Raw genomic sequence first — 22,598 nt, forward strand, 5'->3', positions numbered from 1 at the left:
TTTGCCTTAAGTGAACCACACTGATTAATTAGCTTTAGCGGTCCCTCTTATTTGCGGTTTATATCTGCAATAGGTTAGCGGGTCTTTAAAATACTTAGCGTTCCGGAAATTATGAATCTGTTCTTTTAATCTATTGCCACATCAATCAACTTCCAAAACAAAATTGTACACAGCACCGTCTACAGCTCGCGAGCTAGCCCTAGTTTTCAAAGTTGTGGTTGAGTTTGACAAACAGATGAGGGAAACTGTACAGCTCTCTTCAAAAATGATGTCTCCTGGTTATACGTAGCTACAACAACGGTTAAGATGGCGTGTACCCCCTTTCGTTGCACTCTTATGCATAACATGTGTACTGATAACTGTTCTCCAAAAACTATATAGCAAGAGACTCGTGTCGTTTGTTGTTTCTTAGATATAGAACAAGGATTAGGCCACTATATCGCAACTTAGAACTTTTAAATTTTATGATCTGATCATCCTTTAAAATATGCACCAATCTTAGGCTGGTAGATGTGGTCTAATTAATTTACCCCTCCTTGTCAAATTAATTCTTCTTGGTTTAAAATCTATTCACTTTCACTCTCTAATGATTTGCAACTGACTTTTCCTTTCAGGCTCCATCAGCTTTTGATATGCAACTAATTCTCATAAAGGAAGCATTTCATATTGACAACTACTGATCCTGTATTTTAAAATTGCACCCTTTTCTGTGTTTTTATGATATATATATACTTCTGTGATTTAAATTTACAACAAATTTCCTATAACAAAATATCATTTTTCCTTGCTTCCTTCTTTCTTTTTTTCTTATATAAATGTCTTCTGATGTCCTTGTGTCTGCCTTAGTTTGTATTATCCATCTTTCTTTTTAAAGTGGTGAGCACCTTTGCTTAAATTTAATGCTTTGTGTCGATCTCCTGTCACTAGTTAAGTGTTTACACAAATTTTTATTTATAAACATGTCATTATTTGTGGCAAAATTCCAATAATGCACTGTATTGTTGTATGGTTAAAACTAATATCAATGTCTATCTAAGGTAGTATGTAATATATACACATACATCTAATAAAAGTACATAATTTAAAAATTAGGCAATTATAAGTGAGTGAAGAGCTTCACATAGAATTAGTCAACAACCAACACCAACAAAAGTCAATGTAAAAGCTGGGAATATAGCTTGTTTGCTTAAAGGAGAACTAATGAAAAAACTTTCATACAGGTTCTTTAATAATAAAAACTTTTTTAAATATCCCGAAAACAACATGGCATAAAATTCTTTTATTTTTTTTATGTTTTTATGTATATACAAATTTTGTCCCTCTGAAACGATAACAAAATAAAATCACTTTCAGTACACATTATTGCAGCCCTTGAAATTAGAATTTTTTTACGTTGGCAATTAAACTGCCGACGTGAAATACATTTCAACTGATTTGCGTCAGCAATTTTTTTTGTAGTGAAATTTTTCAGCTGGCAATAACTTTCGTCATTCACCTTTTGTCATTCACCTTTTATTAGAGCTAGACCTCTCATAATTTCGATGCATCAATCTCCTAAGACAAGGGCAAATGCGAATGGACAAATGGGAATTGGCAAACCTTCCGGATGGTGAAATTCGTTAGTTTAATAGTTCACTGCCAACTGGCTTTTTAGGTTTCGAGATAAATTCATTAGGTTGTATATCGCAGAAGTTGCTGATGATATGCTTCATAAATTCTTGTCACTGGCACAATTTAACATGAAGCAAAACTGTAAAGGAGACTCAATTATTAGAGTCTTCGGAGAACATCTCTTCTCACAAAACCAAGGGCAGGGATGACTTATTGCCTGCGGTGTCATGTGGGAGAAAGAACTTTTGGACTTCTTTTAAATATGATATATATACAATCTTTTCGATTATTATTACTAAACATATTTGATTTCTGTTACCCTTTTTAACTTACTAAAACTCGAATGAAATTATTTTGTAGTTGCAATGAGTAAGTAGCTCAAACAAAACCGAAAAAATATTGTTATTTAAAAATTTCACACCAAAATTACATCAGCAATTTTTTTGCCGATGCAACTACGGTATCTTTGTGTTTTATTTCGGCAATTACGTCGGCAGTGCTGAATGCTAATTTTAAGGGCTGTTATTGTGCATAATATTTTAAAGTTTAGTTTTCAAGTCTAGCAAATTAAATGTGTTGTAGTCTTTCAACATGTTTTGTTGAAAAAATAACACAAGAAAAATTTCATAATAAAGTTAAATACACATAAAACTTATTTTTCTTAAGTGATAACTCGATTCTAAAACTCTAAAACTATATTTATATTTGTGAAACAATTATTTTATTCTGATAAAGATATTTATTTAAAAACATGATAATGTCCTAAATCGACAGTCATGGCGGCAACCTTAAGCTACTTTGATCTTAAATGTCTCGAGAACCAAAATTCACAAATAAATAAGAATTTAACAAAGTTCATATTCACACTATTTTGAACATTTTAAGCGCAAGTTGTTATCAATTGTTAGTTCTTTAAAACACAGCTTGCTTTGCTTATTGATTTTTTAGTTTGGTAAAATTTACCTGTATGTTTTTTTTCCTTATGTGTAGGCAGAGAAACTGATGTAATTTCCCTAAACCCTAAAAATTCTAATTGTCACAGAATTTACCAATTTTAAAGCATACATGTAACAACCTAATGTTATTTTTGTCCAATTCTTGATTTTTATATTATTGAGAAGCCTAAAATTCATAGAAAATTAATTTTATATAAAAAATATAATTTTTATGGAAAAAAGATGAAAGAATGAAAAATATAAAACACAATTCTTTTCCCCAGTTCTTTGCATTGAATTTCAATTTGTTTACAAAGTTTAAATCTAGATATCTCAAAACAATGGTTCTTTGATACACTCTACGTTTTAGGAGAAGTTATACAGTTATACAAACATTTTTGAATATAAAGATAGAACTAAAATATTAATGTTCTAGGCATACAAGACTCTTAAACAGTGTCTGTTTTTTTTCTTAAAAATGAATTGTTAAGGTTTTATTACATTGTAAAGATAAAAAAGTGCAATACAGAAGCATGCTAGGGTGCTTTTTATGCAATAAACCTTGAATGCTGTACCTCTTAGACTTAGGGTCAGCAACTTGAAAAAGGTGTTTAGAAATCCAAGTGTATCATTTTATGACAAAAATAGCACTATTTGATAGAGATTTTATTTGGCTTTTAGAAAATATACTTTTATATTGACACAGTATTCTCAACATGGGTAATATGTGTTAAAAACTTGGATGTATTAGTAAGGCTAGACAATCTCACCACTTTATGTGATAACCTAGAAATACACAAACATACATAAACATACTGTATTGTCAGTGTCAGTGTCAGTAGGATGTTGACTTTTCCATTCTCTCTTTTCTTGTAATATAAACATATAGCTGCAAATACATAGTGACACTGTAATGTCCTGAAACAAGATCAAAAAATAACCAAAGGTTAATAGCAAAAGGGTATCAAGATTATCTGTGTCCATTAATTCCAGTTTCCGAAGCAGGTGTTACTTTGTTGGGTCTGCAATAACTTTTGTCAATTGGTCTGCAAGTGGCATGGAAGTTTGAATCCATTTCCGGTATAAGTGTTGCACACACACAAGTCGATACTATTGCTTGGGTTCAAACAGATACGAATTAATGCCACAAATGATAGGTTTTAAACCATAAACGCTAAATAAAATACAAAACTTTACTTAAAAAAATACAAAAAGAGCGAATAATAAAAGAAAGCAAACAAGAACGCACGAACAAATTACTGAACCACTTTTACGAAACCACCACCACTAAACAACATCACATGCAAGCAATACACGCATACTAAGTAAAAACACACAAATGAATCACGCTCAACAGTTCTTTTATTCAAAATTATTTCTTTTACAGACAGCAATATCAACTCTGTGTCCGCCCTCTGCAGCAATTGTTGTCAAGTATATTTCAGAAAAGAGACTTATTATAGATAGACAGATGTGCATATTTACATAGCTAGCCTCATAAAGGGATATACTCTGTCTATTATTTCCAGGAGGGGCCATGGTTTATAGATAGGGAGTCCTAGTGTATTTAATTCTCATTACGCTATACAGGCCCAATTAGGGTCAGTGCTCTACCAAACAACTTTTTGCAACATCTAATGGTTCACACAATGTGTGCCATCTCCCCAATTTCCCTCACATGGCTTTGATGGACCTAGAGCTATGGTAACATCCACTCGCCCATATTGAATTGCTGCCAAGGGGAGTCATGCCCTGGTCTCCAACAAAAAGTTCAAGGGTTATAACCACTAGGCTATGACACCACAACAGCGCCATTATCAGTTAATTTATGAATCTGAATGTGCTTACGTTGTCTGCTTGGTGCAGAAATCATTTCAGTAAGAAATGATGTTACTTGTGTTACTGTGTTACTTGTGTTGACTTTCGATTAAATCATCAAGCTAACAATGGGTTGTCACCTTTAGCAAATCTTCTCCCTCCAGGATTCCAGCCTGAAATGAACGCAAAGGGTACAGCTAACACTCTTTTGGGGTCTAAGCATTGTACCTTGTCCACAATACTGTTTGATGTAAGATTTGTGTATGGATCATTGGGGATCAATGACAGGAAATTATCCAGCTGATTTTTGAAACAACTTGTAGTACATTGAGTGATTTATTTGATCTCTTTCGGCAATTGGTTGAATTAACGAGATCCATTGGTTCGATAGCTGGTAAATTTCAGGGATTGAATAGCTTTAGGTGCTTTTGAGGTTTTCGATTCTATATAACAGGAACGCCCTTTTCTGTTAGATGATTTTACAATTATGGACACAGAAAGGTTGGGATCTAGATTTTCAAGGATTTTCTATACATATATAATACAGTATTGTTCTCTTCTTCGTTTGAGAGAGTACAAGTGGAAGTGACATATACCATTGGTATATGATAGTCCATATGATTTTGGCAGCAAGTGTACTTTTAATATACCTTTCCTTTATTATTGGAGAGGAACACAACTTATTATCCTCCTGAACTTTGACCTGATGGGTACTTTGCCAATGATGCATCACTGCAACATACAATAGAGCAATTTTCCAATAAAAATCACCATAATAGATAGTTGATCTACTACATCCTAAATTTTGTAATGCCTCCCATATTGCAAAATACCACATGCAAGCAACAACATTTTATCGGTTGTACACCACATATGCAATAAACAAACCTTCCCCGGACTGAAAAAAGAAGCACATTGGAAGCTATTAGTCGAAAAGGACTGGCATTTTTTTCACCAACTGAAAAGCCCAATCGTAACATAACAATTGAAATCTCCACCAAATATTCTACATATAAATGAATGTTATTATATACAACTAATTTACTGCAACAATCAATCCCAATTTTCTTCTCTGATCACCCATGCCATGTCGAATTCATTCACTGTGTCTGCCTCTCCATTTCTATAACCAACATAGACGACTCTTGTTCACGACACAACTTGGTATTATGCGCTAAAACCTTTCCTATTCGCATATATACCCACAATTAGGGGGTAAAGTAAAGCGTATTTACGATTTTTTAAAAACATGTGTTGTGTCTAAAAAATATATGCGACCTAATGACGTCAACCCCTACAATGTTTTTAAATGTTTTATCAGTAAACATCATGGTGGGAGCAAAAAAGCTTCTTCCTGATATGTTTTTCAAAACTTCAGAGCATAATATCTCGTCATAAAGCTGGAATAAATATGAAGTGATGTTCTTTGTAACTACTGCAGTACTTGGAGTTGATTTTGATATACTTGTTTCGAAGAACGCTGTAAGTTTTAAATTTGCTTTTACTATCAAGCTTTTTGACAGCATTGAACATATCAGACTATTCCTGCAACATTCTGTGGGCAGCCTGTATCAAGAATCGTATAGTTAAATGCAACACCACCTGCCATATTCACATGAGATGCTTGGAATTTAATAACATCAGAGTTAACAAAAGCAACCCATGAGTGGTTTTTGGAACCATTCTGTTGCTGGTTGTCTTCCAAGCCTTGTTGTTTCTCAGATCGATGTGAGCAATCTCAAGCAAAATGTGCAATTGAACAACAAACACGACATGTTAGTGGTTTCCTATCATCATTCAGGGGGTTGCAGCAATTTTACACAACCTTATCCACTGTAACTAGTATTTGATGAATTGGTATTGTTTCCATACAACATATGTTTTATACTCATCTAGTGTGGCAAAAAAGGTCTTGTTTTGCAACACTTCCAAAATATTTCTTAAGTGCCTTTTTAGCATGTTTGTACATCACATATGGGTATGGTTCCCATCAACTTCCCTCATTGATAGTGGGAGGTTGTAATCATAAAGATTTGCACCACAAAGTAAATCAAGTCCATGAATCTGTATATCCATCCAGGCCATGTCAAAGCAATCCATTCTTACTTTATATTTCTCATAAATATTGAAGAATATATCATGTGATATATTCTTCAATATTTTTTATCTTCTTTTTTACATAAAGTACGAAAAACTTTTCATATGTCAAATGTTGAGGTGTTATAGTCCTTAATATAGAAGTTTTAATCAATTCTTTCACCTTTTTTACCTATCACCTGCCATGTCCTCTCTATCCAGGGTATTGACGACATATTTTGCTTCAATCTGAAAGATGTAATGCTAATTGTAAACCAATAATATCTTTCAATCAAGCTACACTAGATGTGGCAACTTTTCATGCCTTGGCTTCTCGGTGTCATAATGAAAATTATTTGTTTTCCTCACCTCACTGTGGTGGGTTTAAAAATCCACTAGCCATTGTCAAACTACAAACCAGATTCTAATTAGTAAGAATGTTAAAAGGACAAACTCAGCAATACAGAACTTTAACAATTATTAAGAACGGTCTCCACCATTTTTTTATATTTTATATGAATTGAAACAATCATTTCGTTTTAAGATAGTATCATTATTTTTTAAAATTGTTTACAGATTGTTTCATGAACCAAAAGTGTAGCGATTTAGAAACGATTATAATTTATTTTATTTTTTAAGCTCAAAATTGATAAAGTGGAAGCAAATAGAAAACGATTGGGAATTGATTTTGAAACAATTTTAAAAGGAATCTAGAAACAAAATTTGAGACTAATTACAGAGCGAATTCTAAAAAAATGGTTTTCCTAAAGCTATTAAAAACAAAAACTAATAAATTTATTACGTAAAATTATATTTAGACATTCCTTTCTCACTATAACAGATATGATAAAAATTTACACAAGGTTACTTTATTTGAAAGGACTAACAAAGAGGAGTATTTATAGTTTCGATTTAAAGCAAAATTTTTGATCTCTACAATCCAGTTTTTGAATGATCTACAACGATCCCTTCGCTTTCTCTGATCCTGTTTTCATGATTTTTAAACGATCCATGGCGATCTTTTTTTTCTTTGATCTTGTTTTGTTATTTTTTCGACAAAGAATGCAGATATTTACATAATTTAATAGTTCTTTATAAATCAGCGATATGTGATATACATGCAGTCTTTTTCAGGAATATTTGAGTAGGTGTGTGATGATTCGCATGTGTAAATCAAGTAACACGTGCGATGTAAAGCGCACGTGCAAAGAATGTTACGCATACGACACGGGCTCCGAGGTTATTTTTTGTTGCGCATTCATTTTGCGGTAGAAAAGTGGGGGACGTTATAAATCGTGAACCCCAAACACGATGATCAAGCGTCTACTGGTAAAGAGACTCTCTCAATCTTAGCTTCCTTTTCTACATGTCCGAAATATTATGCATGACTATATTGTCATTTTTATATTTATTGTTCACTTTTCAGGTCATCACAAGCAAATAGGCAAAAATATGCTTTGTTTTCAAGTTAAAAAAAATCTTTATCCAAAAAATTTACACCGCACGTGGGTTTCGTTTTTACAGGAATAAAGAAAAAATCCATTAAATTCGGACCTGAAGAAATTATCTACAATTACATCCATGATGAAATGTCTATTCCGCCTGTAAGTGCAGTTTTGCAGACTTGCTTCATCCATGTTCCGTCGGCGTTCACCTCCGCATTAGTTAAGAACCGCATGGCTGGATTTCTTGTGTAAGACCTGGTTACCAACGATGAAGGGGCCAGGCAAAAGAGATTTATGTCTACGTAGTTCTTTTAACTAAGTCAGGAGTCGGTGAATTAGCTAGGATGGTCAGGTTGGCTATGAATAGGCTTGCTCGTGGATTAAAAGGACCAGGACTATTCAATAATTTCTGAGATCTAAAAGTGTCCGAACATGACAGAAATCTATCAGACGTTTAGTCTGACGAGTGTCCAAAAATTCTTTCAAGGGCTGCCATCGCACACTACAAAATGGATTTTAAAGGTTGATTTTGAAAACTCAATATTTATTTTTCAGGCGTGCGATTAATCACACGCCTGAAAGGATTTAGGTGTGTGCCAAGGCGTGCGCGTGCGATCGCACGCCTCTCCTGAAAAAGACTGTACGTGTGTTATATTAGAAGCTATTTGGAAAAGATTTGAACTGAAACGAGTTTAACTAAGTGTTTAAATAAATTAAAGGGATCTTGAGGTATAAAATGGGCTTATATTATAGAGCTTAAAAAGTTGGTTAACAAGTCTTTTTAAATTTTTTAAAACGCTCTTCTCGTCCTCAAGATATTCACATAAAGAATTTCAGATTTAATTATGCTGCATAGATTATAAAATTTTGATATTTTCTGTCATCAAAAGTTTTAGACTTGTTAAGGGATATTCATTCAAACTTTATCAATGCATAGATATTATAAAGTTGAATTGATTAACCAATTGGGTTAACCAATTTTTGCTGAAATAACTCTCGTTTGCTCGTCCCAGTCCCTAAAATTCCTTAAATGTGAATATCCTAAGAACAAAAAAAGCTTTTTACAAAATTTAAAAAAAACTTGTTAACCAAATTTTGAGATCTAAAATATAAGCCCAACATCATTTTATACTTCGGGTTCCCTTTAATTTTTTTTTCTGAAACAATTGGGAAACGGTTATGAAACAATTTTCAATTCAACGAAACAATACGAAACTGTTTAGAAACAAATGATGTTTTTAAAATTTCTTTTAAAATCTTTAGAGATTGTTTCAAATGAAATATACGAATTGAAATGATTATTTTTAAAAAGATTGTGGAGTCAAGTCCTAAGTATGATACATTTGTTCCAAGAAAAAAGCAAATTACAAATGCATTTGCAAGTTGTCAATTGCATAATAATTAAAAAGATCAATATCTAAAAGCATTTAGAAGTAAAATTACAGGAGTAACCATGGGTAAATAATTTCAAAACAATATTTCTAATTAAATTTTGTTTTAGACAATAGTGTAATAAATGTTTTTGCTTATAGCTCTTCCATATTGCAATAATGTTGATCCTCATTGCCTATGCAGCCTCAATATCTTTTCGGATAGGAAAAAAAACATTAGTTTTGCACTGCAATATATGTGTATATTTTTATATTCCATTAGGGCTATATATGAAAATGTTTGTATGTAGCAAGTTTTAAGTTTCTATGCTGTTTACTTAAAATATGGGTGCTGCCGATAGCAAGTTGAATTTCAGACAGGCTGTTGTGCAGTTGACAAGCAAGAAAACGGTAGGAATTTTCTGTATGTAATTTTTTATGTTATGTGTTTTACCGATAAGTTAAGAAGTGGTTTAATTCTCAGAGTAAATTTTGTGAGTGGTTGTTATTTGTGAATAAAAACATTGCATGTTCACATTTTTATTTTATTCTTTCCAATTTGAATCAGTAAAATGTAATTGTCCTCATTAAACCCTTTAGATGATTTTCTTTAAATCCTAATTTAAGGTGTGAAATTGTTATTCTCTTGTTTCAGCCTGTGGAAGTTAATGATGAAGCATTCTGGGAACAATTCTGGATGGATTCTATAACAAATGTGAATGACATATTTGCACTAATTCCTGCTGCAGAAATAAGAACATTGCGTGAAGAATGTCCATCCAATCTTGCTACATTATGCTATAAGGTATCAAACACTACTGCATTTTTTCTTTTACTCTGTTATATATTTTTAATGTCAAACAGTATTTCAAAATAAGTTGTATGTATATGTATATGTATGTGTATTTCTTCAGTTAGTTACACTAACTATTAAAAAAAAAACTAATACAATGTTAAAAACATTTTCAAATACATGCATCTTTACCAACAAATATAGGACTGACAATATATGCTCGTGTTACCTAACAATGCTTTAAACTCATTCAAATAATAGGACACATTTTTTATGGAAACAGACACGTGGTTCCATGCCTGTGCCACTCTGACATGGAAAGAATTTAGACCATAATTGTTGCGGACCCTAGGGATTGTAACACTGACTCCTCTTCTGAGCTTATAAGGATGGGATACTTTATCAAAATTAGACCACATTAAGCAGAGGTTTTTCTGGTGAGTGAGTCCTGATTTAATGGAGTCAAATAGTCAGAGTTTTTAAGAGAGAATTCAATGTATCTCACTGATAAAGCCCAACGGTGAATACTTGTAAGGAGTTGATGAGAGTTTTTATTACAAAACATGCACACAAGAGGGCAATAGTTAAATAGTGACAGAATATATGCATTAAATAAACGATTGACTTGCAGCGGATTAAGAAAATTATGTATACGTGCAAAAGCTTTCGTTTTTTGCGAAACTTTTTCGCACACTTCTAAAAAGTTTGACGCTATCAGAATTCAAAATATCAACCATTCCTACAGAAAGAGATATACTTTCAGGTTAGTGTTGTGATTGTTGATTGATGATTGTTTAAAATTTGTTAGGATTTGCAACCATTCCATGCTGACCAAACCATTCAATAATACTCTTTACATCAAGATTTAGCTTTCTAAATACATTACCTATAGTTATGTAACAAACATATAGGGTGTTGTCATTTGCAAAATTACAAAGTGAAGAGTGAGAAACAATAAAACATATGTCGTTGATGAAAATATGAAACAAAATAGGGCCTAGTAAAGAACCTTGAGGAACTCCTGAAGGAACTTTAAGCTAATCACTAAAAAGACTCCCCGTTTTCAGTCTTTGTTTCCTATTTTGTAAATAAGAAAAGAGAAATCTAACACTATCTACGCCTAGACCATACGCTTCAAGTTTGGCAATCAGTAGGTCATGAGAAAGACAATCAAAAGCTTTTGAGAGGTCCATAAGAACACCACCAACCTTACCAGAGCTGTCCAAGCAACTTTCCCAACTTCATAACATATTGAGCAAAGCATATTGAGTACTGTGTCCATTTCTAAATCCATAGAGGAATTTAGAAAGCCGAGGTTCCATAAATTTAATGCCTCGTTGAAGCAGTTTGTTAACACATAAACATAATCATTACAGGTAGTTTTAAAATTTTAATTGGAAGTGGACCACTCACTTTTTCATCACTCAAGTTTCAAAATCTCTTTGCGCACTACAGTGCGTCTAAAGTAAACTGAGAAAACCCGAATTTATTATCACCCAGAGCACATTTTTCTTATACTGGGATGAGAAGAGAAACTTTCTAGGATATTCAGTAATGTGGTGCTATTTGTGGACTTTGATTTTGGCACTGAAGGAATATTAAGACTGTGAGTAATGATGTTAAAATATTCATTAAATATATTAGAGATGGTCACTTCATCTTCGACAATTTCACTATCTTCAAGCAACTGCAGCCTTTCCAGCAATAGCTGATTTATCTGAGAAAAAAGGCTTACATGCCTTCCCTATACTGCACAACAGAAAGTACAGTCAATTCATTATAACAAGTAAACTAAAAAAACAATGTTATTAAAATTACAGAGTTCCAATTAGAAATATATAGTCAGTTGGCAAAAATTTGCTAGATTGTAGAAAAGAAAGCCCATTTGCAGCATTATATTGTTATTTTTAAATTTTGATTTACGTAGACAAATATTATTATTAAGCTCAATGTAAGTTCGAAGGGGTATGACACATATAACAAAAGTTACATTTCAGATCAGATTAAGAAACACTTTTATTCTATGTTTTAGTGTGTGGAAAAGTTGGTGAATGCAGCTTCAACAGGATGCTCTGGGCAGTCTGAACATTTAGCAGGTATGTATGTGTTCAATTTGTCGAATTAACTTCCTTAAGTGTTAATAATGAGTACAGCTGTAATAACGATAAAACTTTATGAAATTCTGTAATGATAAGTTAACTCACAAAAAATTGCATCATGGTTTGGCCAAACTTAACCATTTTATATTTTAGGCAAATTAGGATTCTAAAACTGCTTGCTTTTTGAACTAAAAACTACGAATTGTACTATATGTAGGGAAAACAGGAAGGGTATTTGGCTGTAATCAATAGCTAGTTACTTATATTGTACAGCCACATACAGATTTACCATATTGTTATATAGATACTTAAACTGCACAAGGTTGTGTGTGTATTTGTGCTAACTAAAAGGTTCAGAAATTATTTTGATTTTACCAAATAAAATATTGTAATCAATTCTGATTTTTTTAATCAACTAACCTTCATTACTATGAAAGCTTGTCATTTTGTATTTCTTTTTTATGTTACGTTATTTATTTAATTTTTTTTTAGTGTTAAACTGCTGCAGATTATTAACCCGTGTCATGCCGTATATTTTTGAAGATCCAGATTGGCGTGGGTTTTTTTGGTCAACAGTTCCAGGCCAGGTAAATCCAAAATAGACCATATTTTTTGATAATGACAATGACGTTAGTTTGAAAATGTCCTTGCAATTATATAAAAAAGAATGACATTTTAAGTATTTTCATGACTGATGGTAAAAAATCACGTGGTAACCATGTAATATTTTGCATTTGTTTTTTTTATTGCAGGGTGAGGCTGAAAGGAGCACAGAGGTATCAATAATTTTAGTTAGAGTTGTCCAAAACAACCCTTTATGAAAATTCAGGCATGTGTCTGCATATTTTTTCTTATACTTTTAGAGTCAAGAAGAAACTGCCACACCATTGGCACAATCTTTAGTTGCTGCAGTTTGTGTAAGTGTCATGTGAGTTGTCAGATGAGAGTACAGTGGAAAATTAAGGGTCTTTTTGTTGCATTTGAAAAAGCCTGAAGATTTATTATGAAGAGTTTTTAAATACTACTCTTAAAATTGTCATACAATCTGTTTTGATTTGACAATCAGCTGTTGAAAGCCTATAGCAAAATTTTATGTTTAATACAAACTTTTTGTTGTTGGCAATATGCTGGAAGGAATCTTGACTAGTTTTGATGCTGAAATTCTGAAAGCAGTGACTACTGCATATTTAACATTGTTTATTTGGTTTTTGACATCCTATTGCCTGTGGAGTATTGGCCAGATGATGCTATTGATCAAATTTTAATAAATTATCAAATCTTAAGGGTTTCCATTATTTGTTATAACGTTAAGGGTGACAAAACCTTATGGCAAAGAAAACAATGCATCAAGTAAAAATTGAATCCACCTTCTCATTAATGTATACCAAACATTTTTATTGTGCAATATCATGTGTGTTTGTTTTTAGGACCTTTTATTTTGTCCTGATTTTACTGTTTTTGCGAAACGATCTGGTCCAGTGAGTATATTTCTATATTTAGAAGTACTGTCATAATGTATTTTTGAACAGAAACCATTGTCTATCTAAGTGACAGAAAAAGTATTTTTAAGAAATTTTTCTTTTTTTATCCCTATTCTTGATGGCTATTTGGAGACTTTAAAATACTGTAAGGTCAGAGGTAATTCAGCTCTTATGTAATTTTATTGGTAAAACTTACCACAAGTATTTTGACCCTTGAGTAACAAACTATGAAAAAAAATCAACTTTTTTGTCAATGACATTATTGATTTTAAAGTTCTTACAATATTTATATAATTGCTTGAAATTTAGTCACAGTAATATGAAAAATGGCATAAAAAATGGCTAAAAAAAAGTTTGGTAACAAAATTTAAAGGTGTAATTGTGAACACAAGCTGAATAAGCCCTTTTAATGAATAGGCTTTATACATGACAAAAGCAAGTTAATAGCAGTGCTGAAATTGAAGGACGTTTTAATAGTGTTGCTTTGTTATTTGAAAATACTTTCCAATGTTTTAGGATAATCCAGAGGACCTTGCTAATATTGATAGCTGTGCATATATTTGGTACGTTTATAATGTTAACAAATCTGTTTAACAATTCAGTTAACAAGCCTGCATTGTATTAAGGTCAATAAAAAAATTATTATGTAAGATTGAATTAGGCAGATTAAACTATTACTAAGGTACTTCTGTCATTTTGTTTAAACGTTAGCAACTTTAAGTCTCCCTCTTATGGAGCTAATCTGTCGCAAGCTGGTTTTTTTTTCATTTAAACCTTCATATTGAACTGGTGTATATTGCTTTTGTTTACAACAACTTCATATGTCTGTGACTAAAAGAGTCCAAGATGTATGCTTAACTTTTTTATTTTTCAATAGGGAAGCTGGAGTTGGTTTTGCGTCATCTCCCCCACACGTAGCTGCACACGACCTAAACAGGGCAGAATTGTTGAAATTACTTTTGACATGTTTTTCAGAAGCTATGTATCTTCCGCCTGCAGGTAAAAACTTTCTTATGGGTCAACAATTATTTCATTTCTTTTCTGTTACATGTGTCTTATTGTTTTTTGTTTTTTTTTTGCATTATGCATTGTATGCATCAACTTTGTCATTTCCAAAATATTTGTTATTACCATGTTTTTATGTCGACTAAGTAAGACAACCAGAAAGTTAAAAAAAATTAACAAAACTATTGTTTTTGTAGTTTAATAGAATGCTATTTGTTTACATTAAAAACTTTTAATTTTTTTTATTTCAGAAGCACCTAATACACCAAATAAATGGCTGCAGTACTTCGCTTCATCTGAAAACAGGTAGAAGACCATGACATTTTACCGCTGTAATAATCTTGCTTTAAAAGAACTTTCTAAATATTCAGTGTTTTTAATTCTAAAAGAGAACTATTATTTTTGTTCTTTTACAACAAATTGTTTTCTGTGAATTAAAACAGTTATTTTCTTGTTTTCATTTAAAGAAGGAGGTTTTCTTTGCATATTTCTATTTTAGGCATGCCTTGCCACTATTTACATCCTTACTGAATGTTGTATGCTCTTATGATCCCGTTGGATATGGAATACCGTAAGTTTAATTCCTGAACTTGCTAATCAAACCATATTGGACTTACATATAATTTCCTCAAAAATTGTTGTAAATTGAATGTATGTTAAATCTGCTCTATGTACATTTGTTGACCAGAATGAGTAGAGTAAATACTGTTGCTGCATTTAGGTATAACCATGTCATGTTTAACGATACACGTGAACCTTTAATCGAAGTGGCGCTTCAGTTGTTGATCGTTGTCCTGGACTATGATATGGAACAACAACAAATTTTAGAAAATATAAACAACCCAGACCAGTCTTTCGAGGTATTCAAAGTGTGACTATTGTATTTATAATGCTTTTAACCAAATTTTTTGACCCTGTCTAAAAACAAACTGTTCTGTTAAATTTTAATAGGGTACTGGCCCAGAAAATTTGTTTTGTAATTACTTGACAAGAATACACAGAGAAGAGGTAAAAGTCATATTGTGTTTCTCTTGCCATTTCTTTTTCGCAGTCATCAAAACAAATCAATAAAAAATATTAAATAAAAAAAACAGCGTCAGTATAGCATGGTTAAAAGATTTTTGCATTTTCAATTTTGAGTTTGGGCAAGCACAAGTTTGGTGAGAAAGGTGAGAAATTTTGATTAATTTTTCAGGATTTTCATTTCATCCTTCGTGGCATTACACAACTGTTGCAGAATCCTTTAATTCAGGTACCCAATTTTAAAATAGGCACCCAATGTAGTTTAATACAGGTACCCAATGTAGTTTAATACAGGTACCCAATGTAGTTTAATACAGGTACCCAATGTAGTTTAATACAGGTACCCAATGTAGTTTAATACAGGTACCCAATGTAGTTTAATACAGGTACCCAGTGTAGTTTAATACAGGTACCCAATGTAGTTTAATACAGGTACCCAATGTAGTTTAATACAGGTACCCAATGTAGTTTAATACAGGTACCCAGTGTAGTTTAATACAGGTACCCAATGTAGTTTAATACAGGTACCCAGTGTAGTTTAATACAGGTACCCAATGTAGTTTGATACAGGTACCCAATGTAGTTTAATACAGGTACCCGATGTAGTTAATACAGGTACCCTATGTAGTTTAATACAGGTACCCAATGTAGTTTAATACAGGTACCCAATGTAGTTTAATACAGGTACCCAGTGTAGTTTAATACAGGTACTCAGTGTAGTTTAATACAGGTACCCAATGTAGTTTAATACAGGTACCCAATGTAGTTTGGTGAAAATCCAGATCCAATTTATATAGGTGAAATCCCCCTTTTATATAAATTTGTTGCTATGTGTGATTTATTGCAGACCTACTTACCAAATTCATGCAAAAAAATTGGATTCCATCAAGAATTACTGGTATTGTTTTGGAAGTTGTGCGATTTAAATAAGGTCAGCGTTTTAATTTTTTTTAAGTTACTATTTTGTTTTTTTAGTCCTAAAAGCAGAAGCCTTTTCTGCTCAATATTGCTACAGACTTGACTAACTAATACTAGTACTATATTAGTGGCTAATATAGTACTGATTTTCCAATTGATTTTTTATCCATAATCCATAATTTGGCCGAAAAGTAAAATTACTCTGCTTCCAGTCTGTCGGAAAGTTTTTGTTTACAATATTGTAAGTGTGAAAAAATTGATACAATGGTCAACTCTTAGTCACTTCACTTGTCAATATATATTTGGTTCAATATGAGAAATCATCTAGAGCAAATGAATTGTGTATAAGACAGATTTCTGATATGCAGGTGTTTGTATTTTAGAAATTCTTGTTCTATGTGTTGAAAAGTAGCGATGTCTTAAACGTGCTAGTGCCGATACTCTACCACCTGAACGACTCAAGAGGAGACCCTTGTATGTATTCATTTATTTTAACTAAATATGTCTGAGTAAGTATGCTAGGTATACCGTAATAACATTTGAAATTTACACAACATCATCTTTTTCTTAAAATTTTGTAGCTTGTCACATTGTTTTCCCCTAGCTCGTATTGGTTTGATGCATATTGGTGTCTTCATTCTTCTTCTGTTAAGCGGCGAAAGAAATTTTGGTAAAGAAAATATTTTTACCAGCTCGATAAGAGTTGTTAACTTTTGCTATGCATTTTTTTATTTGGATTCCTCAGCTTAAACCTGAATATACCGATCTTGAATTACTTGCAAGCAGTTTTTCTACATACTAAACCTTTTGTAAATCATTTACATTTCTTTTATTTTCAGGTGTTCGACTGAACAAACCATATTCTGTACGCATACCGATGGACATACCCGTTTTTAACGGAACACATTCTGACCTGCTTATTATAGTAAGTACTGACACACAGCTTAATGTTTTTCTCCATTTTTATCAGCCAGAGTTACCTTCATAAAAGACAAATCAATGTCAACAAGGAAATAAAATCTAAATTTGTTGGTGCTTTAGGTTTTCCACAAAATAATAACAACGGGTCACCAAAGACTACACCCCTTATTTGACTGTTTACTGACCATCATTGTGAACGGTGAGTTGCAACTTATGGTTAGCTTACAAACATAACACATGTTTTTGCATAAGAGCTAAGAAACAGCATAAAAGGGATATATACCTTAGATTCATATAAACAACTCTATTTTCCGCCTTCTATTGTCTGCGTTAGTTGTTAAGGGCAAAAATTTTGACTTCAGCCTCATAGTTAGAAATTGATCTACTAAACAGTTCATTCTTTTAAAGAACTGTTTTATTGATTGCTTGGTAGATTATCCTGGTTGCGTAATTTTCCCATTTTCAGCCCTGCAAGTTGCTTAGGAACTGCTCATGTTTGACCCAATTCTCGACCTCAGCCCTTAGCATGTACTGTGATTGTGACAAATTTACTACTTTCAGTGTCGCCATATTTGAAATCACTGTCCATGGTGGCAGCAAACAAACTTCTTCATCTGCTGGAGGTAAATTTTTGTTTGTTTAGGCAAACTCATTTTCGAACATTCTGAACATTCTTCTTTTTTTTTTGGTCTGCATTTTTTGAATTGTTTTTTGTTTGTGTTTATAACTAATTAAAGCCTGTTTTAAATGCGCGATTATTAATACAGACTTCCTGATTTTCTGTAGGCTTTCTCAACACCATGGTTTTTGTTCGCAAACTCCACGAATCATCATTTAGTGTTTTTCCTGTTGGAAACTTTCAACAACATCATACAGTATCAGTTCGATGGTTTGTTTGTTTTAGCATTTAAAACTGCAAAATGTTTTTGTTGTGTATGTATGCGTGTTAATGTCTAAATCCTGTTTTTGTGGCAACGACAGATTAGGCTACAGTTTAATTACGTTAGTGATTTAAGCGACAATATCTCCAAAATTCTTTCTTATTCACCAGGGAACGCGCATTTAGTTTATGCCATCATTCGTAAGCGTAATGTTTTTCATCAATTGGCTAACTTACCCACTGATCCAAGCGGTATAAAAAAACCTGGAAAACATGAAAGGAAATCCTCAGAATCCTCAGTCGATGAAGGGTATGTCTAAACAGTGCATATATGTGTTTTTTTACTTGTGGTTAGGTAATGAAGTTGTTACCCAGCATCTTGCTTTAAAAGCTGCAATGATTCGGCAATTTGTACGCAAAGAACTAATTAATTGTGATCAGAAGTGTGTCCAGTAAGAATTTTATTACCGAATGCAGTTACTTTGATTCTAAAAAATACTGTTTTTTTAGGAACATTGTTCAACCAACGTTGGCCAATATACCTACAACGACTAAAACAGGTAAACCATGACTTATTTATCTCACTTTTCTTGGTTAATGAAACCATAGAGGTTTAAAATTAAAATCATGAAATACTTATTTTGCTTTACGTCGGTCACATCGAAATATAAAACGTGGTGTATTTATTGTGTGTAAATATCATGTTAAGTGCAAAACCCGAATGCAGCCGAAGAAGCGACAACTAGTCAGAAAGAACAAGACGAGACTATTGACGCATCTTACGACGTTACAGCACCTGTTAACAGAGAAGGCAACATGCGAAGAGCAAACATTGGAGAGAAAGGCGTAGGCGGTGGCTTTGCACCAACTTCAGAATGGGTATGTTTGTATCTTGTATTTTATTACAAAGTTTGTAAACGGAAGAAACATGGTTTGTGAATAGTGAACGTTGTACTCTATGGAGAGTTGATGATTCGTGAAGAACATATTAAAAACATTCCCAACTTGAATATCTTGAATGTAATGTAAAATGTGCTATGCTTGTCTTAATCGGAAACACAGTTGTTATCATACGTTATATGTAATTGTAAACCCCGTCCAACTGTTATAGACAGCCCATGTTATACTGCCAGCCAGTTGTGTTTGAATAGCACGTAGGTTTTATGTAAAGCTCTCTCGCTAGTTATACAAACTTTTAAGGCCTTATAGTGTGTTTTCTAACGGTTCACTATAAAAAGCAAAATGAAAATGTCCCTCATGTTTCAATGCAGGTTCATTCGTGGAAGCAGAAATTACCGCTGCAGACAATCATGAGACTGCTGCAAGTTTTGGTGCCACAAGTGGAGAAAATTTGTATTGACAAGTAGGTCTACTTTGTAACTTATAGTTTTATCCCCTTATTCAGTTAGTAAAGAAGGATTTATTAAGTATATGCATAGATACGGACATGTATTTTAAGAAATCCTGCCATGTGTTGTTAAACGTTTTGTTTGATTGTTATTTTCTGTTTTAGAGGTTTAACTGATGAATCAGAGATTATCAAATTTCTTCAACATGGTACCTTGGTCGGGTTATTGCCTGTACCGCATCCTATACTAATACGAAAGTACCAGGTAAGTAAACATGTGGAAATTAGAAACCCGAAAAAGAAACATCGGTGAATTTGTTAAACTACTATCCGTTGTATTTGCTTCTCGCTCTCTGCGATCAAAAATTTCAGGTCAAAAGAGTGTAGAAAATTTAAAAGTTTTTGTCATGTTATAAACGTGTATGTAATTTCTTTTTGTAGGCGAACAGTGGAACCCAGCTTTGGTTTCGTACATACATGTGGGGCATTATATACTTAAGGTTCGTTAAGTTTTCATCGTATTAAGTAGGTGGTTACGCGTTCAAGTTAACCTTATCTAGTAAACCCTTGCTTTACTTGTAGTAAATTACTTTTCGACAGCGAGTTCGTTCCAACATGTATTCACACGAATGTTTTTCTTATAATACGTATAACGCTATTACATGAATTTAACGCAAACTGTCATACTTGATAATTAATTTTTTGCCACTAAGTTTATCGGTGTTCATAATATTACTACTAGTACTCGTATGTAAATTAAAAGAGACAATGAAACCTTTGAAACTTATCCGTTGAACCTGATGCCAAATGTGTTTGAACCTAAAAGTTGGTTAAAAAAAATTATTATATATGATATTTTTGTCGTTACCCAAATTTTTTGCTGTTGCTACCCCTTTAATGTGAATTTGCTGAAAGTTTATTCCCTTTATTACTAAGTTGTTAATAAGGATGAAACGTTTCGAGAAAAATTTACGTTTGTTCTTCTTGCTAACAGCGCAACTTCGAATAAATACATTTTTTTATAAGAATACCAAATCTCTAATCAGGCTGATCAATCATTATTCTTATTTCTTTAATTTTCTAAACAATAGACTTATTGTTTTTAACCTGAAATCCCAACATGATATTCTTATAAATCATATTCTTATAAAAGAAAAAAGATCTTTACTACTATCATACAATTTCTGTGTTTTCGTGTTCTCATTAGAAACATTGATCCACCGATATGGTATGATACAGACGTCAGGCTATTTGAAATTCAAAGAGTATGAAAATTCTGACAAGAGAAAGAGTGATTTACGTCGGTAAAAAGTTCTTATTCCTCTACTTTCTGGTAATATGTTCTTAAAAATATGTTTGAAGGATGTAAAGTGGAAAAAAACTTTTTCCATCTTGTCAAGCTTGTGTTAAATATAAAGCAGAAATAATTAATGATTATGAGAGCATATAATTTATCATTTGTGCAACAATTTGGAAACTTTTTCGTACTTTAAGGCGGCTACGAATGTCTTTGCTACTCTCTATCAGAAAGACTTGACACTGTTAGCTTTTTGACCGCCCGTGTGCATCAAATTTCATGTTGGCCACTAATGATGAAAAGTAAAGCCACATTTCGTAGCCGCTTTATTACTTTATTCAGATAGTAATTATTACAAAGTATAAAAAATAGTATTTTAGCAAAAGCAGGGGAAAGAGCGGCTTAGAATTTTGAAGCTTAACCTTATATTTTAAAGAAATCGTAGAATTGTTTCTTCGAAGAAGCCTGTGTTGATAGAAGCCGTAGCTAAAAAACGTCTACTTTTTCGTTGTTAAATGTGTTGTTTTTTACTTAATTACTGTTTTTTTCTAAAACTTAATTCTAAATGGTCAATTAACTTTTAAAGCATTTTTGTACCCGCGTAAATTCGTAAAAGCGCTTCTCCATTAGGCGGAATATTCTGAGCCTAATAACTTTGAGCTTTAAAATCTCCACTGCTGGGAGTAGAATTCTTTTGGCGACACAGTATGTTACCTCAGTCAATTAGAATGCCGACCAGAATATTTTGGCTAGTGGAGACGAGCCTTAAACAGGATTTCGTTTGTCTACCAACTTTAAAATCATTCTCGCTTCGTAGACAACTTGGATTAACAAAAAATCGTATTAAGAAGCCTTAACGCTCATTTCCATTCGACTGCGTTTTCCACAAAAAGCTCACGTGTTTGTTCTTTTTAGGGCGTGCGCAGTTACACATCTCCCGCGATAAAAAAAAAAGACTCGTGAACTTATTTGCACTATAGTGTAAAATGCAGTCAAATGGAAACAAGCCCTTACGGTGTTATTTAAACAACCCTGCATATTATTCCTTATTTCTGGAAATATATCCTTATTATACAGTCGTTAATGATTTTGGCCTAAATAGCCTAACCAAAAACTTCCACGCTTTATGTGGCTGGCCTAATTCTTAAACACAGTTCGATGAGATAGCTGTCGTGGGTTCACACAATATGTCAGGTTTAGCATTCTGAAAATAGTTTTAATTTTAGTGATTCGAATTTTCTTAACAACGAAGTTTCGTTCTGTGGCCGAGTTTTTTAGATTTTTTTGTTCTTTGTGTGTTTGAGTAATTTTCTGAGTTTATTTAAAAAAGGGGAAAGTTATTAGCAATTTCTTTTTTTCATTTTTATTAAGAAATGTAATTATTTATTAGTAGTATTTATTTAAAGGGAAGAATAATTATAAAACTTATTTCCTTCGTTTTTTTTTCTTAATATATCCTCTCTCTTTCACAAAGCATGTAATACGAACACGAAGTACTTATGGCTTATTGTGTTTATAAGAACAAGTTTACAAGAACACGAGAACAAAACTGCCTGAGGCTAAAATCATTTATTTCAT

At 32.6% G+C, this 22,598-nt stretch overlaps 1 protein-coding gene across 3 annotated transcripts; it reads left to right on the plus strand.

Moving 5' to 3' along the window:
* The first annotated feature begins 9,516 nt into the window (after window positions 1–9,516).
* LOC130648751 (protein HID1-like) lies at window positions 9,517–22,448 on the plus strand. 3 transcript variants are annotated; one of them, XM_057454834.1, is made up of 29 exons: window positions 9,517–9,666; window positions 9,911–10,060; window positions 12,081–12,144; window positions 12,640–12,734; window positions 12,900–12,923; window positions 13,011–13,064; window positions 13,575–13,625; window positions 14,145–14,191; window positions 14,506–14,627; window positions 14,885–14,939; window positions 15,133–15,204; window positions 15,355–15,493; window positions 15,585–15,641; window positions 15,829–15,885; window positions 16,504–16,587; window positions 16,958–17,048; window positions 17,179–17,244; window positions 17,414–17,499; window positions 17,616–17,694; window positions 18,057–18,118; window positions 18,282–18,384; window positions 18,547–18,685; window positions 18,886–18,935; window positions 19,085–19,254; window positions 19,647–19,738; window positions 19,889–19,988; window positions 20,165–20,223; window positions 20,931–21,027; window positions 21,936–22,448. In XM_057454834.1, exons 1-28 carry the CDS (start codon window positions 9,601–9,603, stop codon window positions 20,992–20,994), a joined length of 2,298 nt encoding a protein of 765 aa, XP_057310817.1. In that variant the 5' UTR covers window positions 9,517–9,600; the 3' UTR covers window positions 20,995–21,027; window positions 21,936–22,448. The 3 variants fall into 3 exon arrangements, with proteins under 3 accessions (XP_057310817.1, XP_057310816.1, XP_057310818.1); XM_057454833.1 differs by having other exon boundaries at window positions 20,931–22,448; XM_057454835.1 differs by lacking the exon at window positions 15,585–15,641 and having other exon boundaries at window positions 20,931–22,448.
* Window positions 22,449–22,598: the final 150 nt, after the last annotated feature.

The sequence above is a fragment of the Hydractinia symbiolongicarpus genome, chromosome 7 (genome assembly GCF_029227915.1).
Source record: "Hydractinia symbiolongicarpus strain clone_291-10 chromosome 7, HSymV2.1, whole genome shotgun sequence".
Lineage (NCBI taxonomy): Eukaryota > Metazoa > Cnidaria > Hydrozoa > Anthoathecata > Hydractiniidae > Hydractinia > Hydractinia symbiolongicarpus.

Bases quoted from the DNA above. Each gene is read 5' to 3' on its own strand.
- LOC130648751 (XM_057454833.1), top strand. From the start codon at position 9,601: ATGGGTGCTGCCGATAGCAAGTTGAATTTCAGACAGGCTGTTGTGCAG. The intron at 12,145-12,639 runs GTATGTATGTGT...ATTTTTTTTTAG, and splicing joins GCAGTCTGAACATTTAGCAG to TGTTAAACTGCTGCAGATTA. The intron at 18,686-18,885 runs GTATGTCTAAAC...CTGTTTTTTTAG, and splicing joins GAATCCTCAGTCGATGAAGG to GAACATTGTTCAACCAACGT.